The following is an 11351-nucleotide window of genomic DNA, read 5'->3' on the forward strand; positions in this document are numbered from 1 at the left end:
TGAGTGTGTGCACGCGCGTGTGTGTGCATGCAAGTTTGTGTGTGCATGCGAGTGTGTGTGTGCATGCGAGTGTGTGTGCATGCGAGTTTGTGTGTGTGCATGCGAGTGTTTGTGTGCATGTGAGTGTGCGCGTGTGCATGTGAGTGTGTGCATGCGAGTGTGTGTGTGCATGCGAGTGTGTTTGCATGCGAGTGTGTGTGTGTGCACGCAAGTGTGTGTATGCAAGTGTGTGTGTGCATGCAAGTGTGTGTGCATGCGAGTCTGTGTGTGCATGCGAGTGTGTGTGTGCATGTGAGTGTGCATGCGAGTATATGTGTGCATGCAAGTGTGTGTGTGCATGCGAGTTTGTGTGTGTGCATGCGAGTGTGTGTGCATGTGAGTGTGCACGTGTGCATGTGAGTGTGTGTATGCGAGTGTGTGTGTTCATGCGAGTATGTGTGTGCATGCGAGTGTGTGTGTTCATGCAAGTGTGCGTAAGTGCATGCAAGTGTGTGTGCATGTGAGTGTGCGCGTGTGCATGTGAGTGTGTGTGTATGCAAGTCTGTGTGTGCATGCAAGTGTGTGTGTGCATGCGAGTGTGTGTGTGCATGAGTGTGTGTGCACGCGAGTGTGTGTGCATGCAAGTGTGTGTGCATGTGAGTGTGTGTGTGCATGCGAGTGTGTGTGCATGCGAGTGTGTGTGTATGTGAGTGTGCATGCGAGTGTGTGTGTGCATGCGAGTGTGCATGTGCATGCGAGTGTGTGTGCATGCGAGTGTGTGTGTGATCTCTCTCACACTCACACACACTCACACACTCACTCTCACACTCACACACACACACACTCATTCTCTCTCACAATCACACACATCATCACACACACGCTCACTCTCTCTCACACTCACACACATACATACACACACAAACTCATTCTCTCTCACACTCACACACACACTCATTCTCTCTCACACTCACACACATCTTCACACACATGCTCACTCTCACACTCACACACATACATACACACACAAACTCACTCTCTCTCACCCTCACACACACACTCACTCTCTCTCACTTACACTCACAACTCAAAACCCTCGTTCGCCCTGCACTTTCCGTCTGGGGGGGCTGGTGGGGTTGGGGGTTCGGGGGTTGTCACTGGACACTGAACCCTGGCTGACTTTTCAGTTCCTGAACCCAGGGGCCTGAGATCATCCCACCTCTATGCTCTCTCCTCTGCTTTCTTTCTCACTCTCTCTCTCCTCTCCGCTACCCCGCTCGTTCCCTCTCTCCTGCACCCCGCCCCCGATGTGTTCCAGCCTCCGGGTTGTCATTTTTTTGCTACGAGCGCGTGAATCTTTTTTTTTTTTTAATTCCCGCAGGCGGGTGCTGGAGGCCGCCAACCTGGCCAACCTGACGGGGCACTTCCTGTGGGTGGGCTCTGACAGCTGGGGCGCCAAGGCATCTCCCGTCCTGCACCAGGAGGAGGTGGCAGAAGGAGCGGTCACCATACTGCCCAAGAGAACACCCATCGAAGGTAAGGAAGCGCGCCTTCCCCCACCCGCCGCCCCCCTCCTCGCCCAAACCCCACCCCTGTCCGATCCCAGCTTTGGAAACGGGCGGCCCGTCCAGGAAAATCCCAGGCTCTGTTTCCGGCCTACGCCGAGTTGGCCGATCAGAGCCTGGGCGGCGGGTAGGGGGCCGGAGGATGGGAAGGGGAGGGTGGTGTCGCGGTAATGACGCCCCAGCTGGCCTCACCGTCCGCCCCCTCGGGAGGAAGGAAACTACAACAACAACCTGCCTTTATCCAGCGCCTTTAATGTAATAAAACGTCCCAAGGTGCTTCACAGGAGCGTAAATCAGACAAAATTTGACCCCGAGCCACATAAGGAGGTATTAGGGACAGGTGACCAAAAGCTGGGTCACAGAGGTCGGTTTTAAGGAGCGTCTTAAAGGAGGAGAGAGAGGCGGAGAGGTTTGGGAGGGAATTCCAGAGCTCGGGGGCCCTGGCGCGGTCGCCAATGGTGGAGCAATGGAAATCGGGGGATGCGCAAGAGGCCAGAATTGGAGGAGCGCAGAGATCGCGGAGGGTTGTAGGGGCTGGAGGAGGTTACAGAGATAGGGAGGGGGCGAGGAGGCCATGGAGGGATTTGAAAACAAGGATGAGATTTTTGAAATCGAGGTGCTGCTTAACTGGGAGCCAATGTAGGTCAGCGAGCACAGGGGTGATGGGTGAACGGGACTCGGTGCGAGTTAGGACACGGGCAGCCGAGTTTTGGATGACATCAAGTATATGTAGGGTGGAATGTGGGAGGCCGGCCAGGAGTGCGCTGGAATAGTTGAGTCTGGAGGTTACAAAGGCATGGATGAGGGTTTCAGCAGCGGATGAGCTGAGGCAGGGGCGGAGACGGGCGATGTTACGGAGGTGGAAATAGGCGGTCTTAGTTATGCTGCGGATATGTGGTCGGAAGCTCACTTCAGGGTCAAATATGACACCAAGGTTGCGAACAGCGTGGTTCAGCCTCAGACAGATGTTAGGGAGAGGGATGGAGTCAGTGGCGAGGGAACGGAGTTTGTGGCGGGGGTGAAGGGAAAGTCGACCAGGATTCCCGTTCGCTGGCCCTCTGTTCGGTCATCCTGTGCAGGCGGGCGTAGGGTAAGGGTCCCTTCACGGTCGCATTGGCGCTCACTATCTGGACCCATAGAATGAGAGCCTCTATGCCAAGGCGGTGCGGAGGGGGGTTGCTGCAGGAGAGAACAGGGGAGGGGAAGGGTCGAGAAAGTTACCGAATTATTGGGTGGCCTTAGCACAGACACAGAATCACTATCTACCAAATCTCACTCACAGATAGAGTTACCCAGGGATGAGGGAGTTCAGTGATGTGGAGAGACTGGAGAAGCTGGGATTGTTCTCCTTAAAGCAGAGAAGGTTAAGGGGAGATTGACCAGAATGGTTCCAGGGATGAGGGACTTCAGTGACGTGGAGACACTGGAGAAGCTGGGATTGTTCTCCTTAGAGCAGAGAAGGTTAAGAGGAGATTGACCAGAATGGTACCAGGGATGAGGGACTTCAGTGATGTGGAGACACTGGAGAAGCTGGGATTGTTCTCCTTAGAGCAGAGAAGGTTAAGAGGAGATTGACCAGAATGGTACCAGGGATGAGGGACTTCAGTGATGTGGAGAGACTGGAGAAGCTGGGATTGTTCTCCTTAGAGCAGAGAAGGTTAAGGGGAGATTGACCAGAATGGTACCAGGGATGAGGGACTTCAGTGATGTGGAGAGACTGGAGAAGCTGGGATTGTTCTCCTTAGAGCAGAGAAGGTTAAGGGGAGATTGACCAGAATGGTACCAGGGATGAGGGACTTCAGTGATGTGGAGAGACTGGAGAAGCTGGGATTGTTCTCCTTAGAGCAGAGAAGGTTAAGGGGAGATTGACCAGAATGGTACCAGGGATGAGGGACTTCAGTGATGTGGAGAGACTGGAGAAGCTGGGGTTGTTCTCCTTAGAGCAGAGAAGGTTAAGGGGAGATTGACCAGAATGGTACCAGGGATGAGGGACTTCAGTGATGTGGAGAGACTGGAGAAGCTGGGGTTGTTCTCCTTAGAGCAGAGAAGGTTAAGGGGAGATTGACCAGAATGGCATCAGGGATGAGGGACTTCAGTGATGTGGAGAGACTGGAGAAGCTGGGATTGTTCTCCTTAGAGCAGAGAAGGTTCAGGGGAGATTGACCAGATTGGTACCAGGGATGAGAGACTTCAGTGATGTGGAGAGACTGGAGAAGCTGGGATTGTTCTCCTTAGAGCAGAGAAGGTTAAGGGGAGATTGACCAGAATGGTACCAGGGATGAGGGACTTCAGTGATGTGGAGAGACTGGAGAAGCTGGGATTGTTCTCCTTAGAGCAGAGAAGGTTAAGGGGAGATTGACCAGAATGGTACCAGGGATGAGGGACTTCAGTGATGTGGAGAGACTGGAGAAGCTGGGGTTGTTCTCCTTGTAGCAGAGAAGGTTAAGAGGAGATTTGATAGAGGTGTTCAGAATTAGAAGGTAACCAGAGGACACAGATTGAAGATAATCGGTAAAAGAACCAGAGGGGGAGATGGGGAGAATGTTTTTTACGCAGCGAGTTGTTGTGATCTGGAACGCGCTGCCTGAAAGGGCGGTGGGAGCAGATTCAATAGTAACTTTCAAAAGGGGGAATTGGAGAAATACTTGAAGGGGTAAAATGTGCCGGGCTGTGGGGAAAGAGCAGGGGGGAGTGAGACTGATTGGAGAGCTGTTTCAAAGAGCCGACACAGGCACGATGGGCCGAATGGCCTCCTCCTGTCCTGCTAATCACCAGCTGCTCCTGATTTTTAATCACTGACAGTCAACGGGATACTTCGCATAAGCTACTTGGTGGCATTAGCCGAGGGATAGAGCAAATCTAATGAGGCCACTATGCCAAGTGTTAGGTCACAGCACATCTGGTATACTGTAACACAGGAACAGGAGGAGGCCATTCAGCCCCCTCAAGCCTGTTACATTAGGAACAGGAGGAGGCCATTCAGCCCCTCGAGCCTGTTACATTAGGAACAGCAGGAGGCCATTCAGCCCCTCGAGCCTGTTACATTAGGAACAGCAGGAGGCCATTCAGCCCCCTCGAGCCTGTTACATTAGGAACAGGAGGAGGCCATTCAGCCCTTCGAGCCTGTTACATTAGGAACAGGAGGAGGCCATTCAGCCCCTCGAGCCTGTTACATTAGGAACAGCAGGAGGCCATTCAGCCCCTCGAGCCTGTTACATTAGGAACAGCAGGAGGCCATTCAGCCCCCTCGAGCCTGTTACATTAGGAACAGGAGGAGGCCATTCAGCCCTTCGAGCCTGTTACATTAGGAACAGGAGGAGGCCATTCAGCCCCTCGAGCCTGTTACATTAGGAACAGGAGGGGGCCATTCAGCCACCTCGAGCCTGTTACATTAGGAACAGGAGGAGGCCGTTCAGCCCCCTCGAGCCTGTTACATTAGGAACAGGAGGAGGCTGTTCAGCCCCCTCGAGCCTGTTACATTAGGAACAGTAGGCCATTCGGCCCCTCGAGCCTGTACCGCCATTCAATGAGATCATGGCTGATCTGTGACCTCACTCCATCTCCCCGCCTTTGCCCCGTATCCCTTAATACCTTTGGTTAACAAAATGCTATCAATCTCCGATTTAAAATTAACAATTGACCCCCGGCATCGATTGCCGTTTGCGGAAGAGAGTTCCAAACTTCTACCTCCCTTTGTGTGTCGAAGTGTTTCCTAACTTCACTCCTGAAAGGTCTGGCTCTAATTTTTAGACTCTGCCCCCTAGTCCGAGACTCCCCAACCAGCGGAAATAGTTTCTCTCTCTCTACACTATCAGTTCCCCTTAATATCCTGAAAACTTCGATCAGATCGCCCCTTAACCTTCTAAACTCCAGGGAATACATCCCTAGTTTGTGTAATCTCAGCGATTCACAATATATACAAATGATCTAGATGAGGGAACTAGAATTTGGATGATCAGCCATGATCTCATTAAATGGCGGAGCAGGCTCGAGGGGCCGAATGGCCTACTCCTGCTCCTATCTCCTATGTTTCTATGTTTCTCCTCGTAACGTAACCCTTGAAGTCCTCTGGTAAACCTACGCTGCACTCGCTCCAAGGCCAGTACATCCTTCCTAAGGTGTGGTGCCCAGAACTGCTCACAGTGCTCCAGGTGTGGTCTAACCAGGGTTTTGTACAGTTGCAGTATAACTTCGATCCCTTGTATTCTAGTCCTCTGGATATAAAAGCCAGCATCCCATTAGCCTTTATGATTATTTTCTGTACCTGTTCATGACATTTTAATGATCGATGTACCTGGACCCTCCAAGTCTCTTTGGACCCCCACTGTTTCTAGCTTTTCACCATTTAGGAAGTACCCTGTTCGATCATTTCTAGGTCCAAAGTGGATGACCTCACATTTGCCTACATTGAATTCCATTTGCCACAGTTTTGCCCATTCGCTTAATCTGTCGCTATCCCTTTGTAATTTTATGCTTTCACCTACACTGCCGCCTATCTTTGTGTCATTGGCAAATTTGTATATACAGGAAACTTTCGATTAACCGGCCCCTAAATAACCGAAAATGTCGGTTAACCGGCAAAATTCAGGAGTCGGTTCAGTAACTTTTATTACTTGCACAGCAACAAATGGAGGAAGGCAAGGGTTTGGCTGCAGCTGTTGCTAAGCTGCAGAGATGCTTGGAACTTGTGGCCATTGTTCTGAAGCAAGCAACAGGGTTTGTTGCTTTATACGGAGCTCTAAGGTCCGTATCTTTTGCTATAGCGTTCGGTTATCCGGCATTGTTGAGGAACCGGCACCACGTCGGTCCCGTCCGTGCCGGATACCAGAAAGTTTCCTGTATGACTTTCTATGCCGTCTTCCAAGTCGTTAATTTGTCCCCCTGTGTCCCAGGGGTTCGAATCGCAATGGGACGGGAATTAAATACGGGAGCGAGCCCTGGCTTAGTGGTTATCATTCCCGCCTCGGAGTTGGAGGGGGAGAAATCCGGTATCGCCCCGTTTGGGGCGCGATTATCGGCCGGGCGCCAAGTTTAGTGCCTGGCGCTAATTATCGCCTCCGACTGCAAACTTGGCTTCTATCGCCCCTGGAGGTGATTGGAGCGCTAAATCAGGCGCTACACACCTCTCTTAAGGCGCTAACGCCGAGGAGCGAGTCGCTACCTCAGAGCGCTGGCGAAGCTCAGGTGATGTCAGTCAGCGATGGAACACAGACACACTGGCGCCAGCCAGTTCTTAAAGGGGAGGGTCGATCTTGCTCTCCATCCACACCCTGCTCATTGCAGCCTTGAATCTCGGCCTGGAGAGACCTGTACATCAAACCTGCAGGAAAGAACAATGGTGAGGTCCGAGGGAAAGAGTTCAGAGTGCAGCCCCCATAGTCTCTTCTAAATCGATACAAGGAAGGTCAAATCAAAATGAACCTGCAAAGTGCTGCTCAGTCCCCAAAACTCCTTCACACAGCGTTGAATCTCTCCAGAAGCCTCTCTCTCTCTCTCAGAATGCGTGGGGCAAAAATGTCGCCAACAAAAACGGCAGGAAGCGGCCGCCTTTAAATAGCGCTCCCCCAGTCCATTCCCGACTGCAAAACGCTCCCCTCAACCTGTCGTTGCTAGCGGCAGGCGGTAAGGCAGGGGGCGCCACTCAATATCCGGTCCGGGGCATTGCACGCTCGACTGACGTCACGATCTGCCGGCGCAGGAGATCGTGGCGGTAGTGTTTAGCGCGGCCGCAAAATGTCATTAATTTCGCGAGCGGCGCAAACATCGCCGCGCCCCATTAGCGCCCCCTTAAGGCGCTAATGGGAGGCGAAAACCAACCGCATTTTTCCCCCAGAGGGTTCAGGGTAGGAACCACGCTCCCGACATTCCCGACGAGCGGGGACCAGAGCTCCGGCTCGGAATTCCGAGGCTCGACATCCAGCAGGATGCTCGAGTCTGCTGGGAGGCCCACTCACCCTGCCTCCCCCCCGCCCCCACCCCGCCCCTCATCATATCGGGCTCTGGGAGCCGGTTAAACCCTCCTGCTGTATCGGACTAACCTGTCGGCCGGGAAAGAGATGGTGACGGCCCACAGAAGGGACGTCCACTTCGCGGCCTGTAGGACAGTTAATCAGCCCGCGAATCCTTCCACTGCTTCACGCTGTTCTCCTCAAGGGAGGACTGCGAAGATACGAAAACAATAAGTACGCCACCCTGCCGGAGTTTTAATCAGCTCGCGAATCCTTCCACTACTTCACGATACTCTCCAAAGCTGAAAGATGTGAAAATAATCAGCTGGAGCATTGTGTCCAATTCTGGGCACCACACTTTAGGAAGGATGTCGAGGTCTTGGAGAGGAGATTGACCAGAATGGTTCCGGGGATGAGGGACTTCAGTGACGTGGAGAGACTGGAGAAGCTGGGGTTGTTCTCCTTAGAGCAGAGAAGGTTAAGGGGAGATTGACCAGAATGGTACCAGGGATGAGGGACTTCAGTTGTGTGGAGAGACTGGAGAAGCTGGGGTTGTTCTCCTTAGAGCAGAGAAGGTTCAGGGGAGATTGACCAGAATGGTACCGGGGATGAGGGACTTCAGTGATGTGGAGAGACTGGAGAAGCTGGGGTTGTTCTCCTTAGAGCAGAGAAGGTTAAGAGGAGATTTGATCGAGGTGTTCAGAATTAGAAGGTAACCAGAGGACACAGATTGAAGATAATCGGTAAAAGAACCAGAGGGGAGATGGGGAGAATGTTTTTTACGCAGCAAGTTGTTGTGATCTGGAACGCGCTGCCTGAAAGGGCGGTGGGAGCAGATTCAATAGTAACTTTCAAAAGGGGGAATTGGAGAAATACTTGAAGGGGTAAAATGTGCCGGGCTGTGGGGAAAGAGCAGGGGGGAGTGGGACTGATTGGAGAGCTGTTTCAAAGAGCCGGCACAGGCACGATGGGCCGAATGGCCTCCTCCTGTCCTGCTAATCGCCAGCTGCTCCTGATTTTTAATCATTGACAGTCAACGGGATACTTCGACTAAGCTACTTGGTGGCATTAGCCGAGGGATAGAGCAAATCTAATGAGGCCACTATGCCAAGTGTTAGGTCACAGCACATCTGGTATACTGTAACACAGGAACAGGAGGAGGCCATTCAGCCCCTCGAGCCTGTTACATTAGGAACAGGAGGAGGCCATTCAGTCCCTCGAGCCTGTTACATTAGGAACAGCAGGAGGCCATTCAGCCCCTCGAGCCTGTTACATTAGGAACAGGAGGAGGCCGTTCAGCCTCTCGAGCCTGTTACATTAGGAACAGGAGGCCATTCGGCCCCTCGAGCCTGTTACATTAGGAACAGCAGGAGGCCATTCAGTCCCCTCGAGCCTGTTACATTAGGAACAGGAGGAGGCCATTCAGCCCCTCGAGCCTGTTACATTAGGAACAGGAGGAGGCCGTTCAGCCTCTCGAGCCTGTTACATTAGGAACAGGAGGCCATTCGGCCCCTCGAGCCTGTTACATTAGGAACAGCAGGAGGCCATTCAGTCCCCTCGAGCCTGTTACATTAGGAACAGGAGGAGGCCATTCAGCCCCTCTCGCCTGTTCCACCATTCAACGAGATCATGACATTTTAATGATCGATGTACCTGGACCCCCAAGTCTCTTTGGACCCCCACTGTTTCTAGCTTTTCACCATTTAGGAAGTACCCTGTTCGATCATTTCTAGGTCCAAAGTGGATGACCTCACATTTGCCTACATTGAATTCCATTTGCCACAGTTTTGCCCATTCGCTTAATCTGTCGCTATCCCTTTGTAATTTTATGCTTTCACCTACACTGCCGCCTATCTTTGTGTCATTGGCAAATTTGTATATACAGGAAACTTTCGATTAACCGGCCCCTAAATAACCGGAAATGTTGGTTAACCGGCAAAATTCAGGAGTCGGTTCAGTAACTTTTATTACTTGCACAGCAACAAATGGAGGAAGGCAAGGGTTTGGCTGCAGCTGTTGCTAAGCTGCAGAGACGCTTGGAACTTGTGGCCATTGTTCTGAAGCTGTTGCTAAGCAACAGGGTTTGTTGCTTTATACGGAGCTCTAAGGTCCGTATCTTTTGCTATAGCGTTCGGTTATCCGGCATTGTTGAGGAACCGGCACCACGTCGGTCCCGTCCGTGCCGGATACCAGAAAGTTTCCTGTATGACTTTCTATGCCGTCTTCCAAGTCGTTAATTTGTCCCCCTGTGTCCCAGGGGTTCGAATCGCAATGGGACGGGAATTAAATACGGGAGCGAGCCCTGGCTTAGTGGTTATCATTCCCGCCTCGGAGTTGGAGGGGGAGAAATCCGGTATCGCCCCGTTTGGGGCGCGATTATCGGCCGGGCGCCAAGTTTAGTGCCTGGCGCTAATTATCGCCTCTGACTGCAAACTTGGCCTCTATCGCCCCTGGAGGTGATTGGAGCGCTAAATCAGGCGCTACACACCTCTCTTAAGGCGCTAACGCCGAGGAGCGAGGCGCTACCTCAGAGCGTGGGCGAAGCTCAGGTGATGTCAGTCAGCGATGGAACACAGACACACTGGCGCCGGCCAGTTCTTAAAGGGGAGGGTCGATCTTGCTCTCCATTCACACCCTGCTCATTGCAGCCTTGAATCTTGGCCCGGAGAGACCTGTACATCCAATCTGCTGGAAAGAACAATGGAGAGGTCCGAGGGAAAGAGCTCAGAGTGCAGCCCCCATAGTCTCTTCTAAATCGATGCATGGAAGGTCAAATCAAAATTAACCTGCAAAGTGCTGCTCAGTACCCAAAACTCCTTCACACAGCGTTGAATCTCTCCAGAAGTCTCTCTCTCTCTCTCTCTCAGAATGCGTGGGGCAAAAATGTAACCGACAAAAAAAGGCAGGAAGCAGCCGCCTTTAAATAGCGCTCCCCCAGTCCATTCCCAACTGCAAAACGCTCCCCTCAACCTGTCGTTGCTAGCGGCAGGCGGTAAGGCGGGGGCGCCACTCAATATCCGGTCCGGGGCGTTGCACGCTTGACTGACGTCACGATCTGCCGGCGCAGGAGATCGTGGCGGTAGTGTTTAGCGCGGCCGCAAAATGTCATCAATTTCGCGAGCGGCGCAAACATCGCCGCGCCCGGGCGCTAGTTGCTTTGCGCCCCATTAGCGCCCCCTTAAGGCGCTAACGGGAGGCGAAAACCAACCGCATTTTTCCCCCAGAGGGTTCAGGGTAGGAACCACGCTCCCGACATTCCCGACGAGCGGGGACCAGAGCTCCGGCTCGGAATTCCGAGGCTCGACATCCAGCAGGATGCTCGAGTCTGCTGGGTGGCCCACTCACCCTGCCTCCCCCCCGCCCCCACCCCGCCCCTCATCATATCGGGCTCTGGGAGCCGGTTAAACCCTCCTGCTGTATCGGACTAACCTGTCGGCCGGGAAAGAGATGGTGACGGCCCACAGAAGGGACGTCCACTTCGCGGCCTGTAGGACAGTTAATCAGCCCGCGAATCCTTCCACTGCTTCACGCTGTTCTCCTCAAGGGAGGACTGCGAAGATACGAAAACAATAAGTACGCCACCCTGCCGGAGTTTTAATCAGCTCGCGAATCCTTCCACTACTTCACGATACTCTCCAAAGCTGAAAGATGTGAAAATAATCAGCTGGAGCATTGTGTCCAATTCTGGGCACCACACTTTAGGAAGGATGTCGAGGTCTTGGAGAGGAGATTGACCAGAATGGTTCCAGGGTTGAGGGACTTCAGTGACGTGGAGAGACTGGAGAAGCTGGGGTTGTTCTCCTTAGAGCAGAGAAGGTTAAGGGGAGATTGACCAGAATGGTACCAGGGATGAGGGACT

The 11351-nt window shown here is 52.8% G+C and overlaps 1 protein-coding gene across 1 annotated transcript in view; it reads left to right on the forward strand.

The window, feature by feature from the left end:
- LOC147086840 (metabotropic glutamate receptor 6-like) overlaps positions 1 to 11351 on the forward strand; it is a 57770-nt gene that overhangs the window by 18229 nt on the left and 28190 nt on the right. Inside the window, exon 4 of the mRNA XM_085978336.1 lies at positions 1361 to 1515. Coding sequence (XP_085834462.1) covers positions 1361 to 1515 — 155 coding nt within the window. The remainder of the gene's footprint in view (positions 1 to 1360; positions 1516 to 11351) is intronic.

The sequence above is a fragment of the Somniosus microcephalus genome, unplaced genomic scaffold, assembly GCF_052327205.1.
Source record: "Somniosus microcephalus isolate GS21.2 unplaced genomic scaffold, FLI_Smic_1.0 unresolved_chr7, whole genome shotgun sequence".
Classification (NCBI taxonomy): Eukaryota; Metazoa; Chordata; class Chondrichthyes; order Squaliformes; family Somniosidae; genus Somniosus; species Somniosus microcephalus.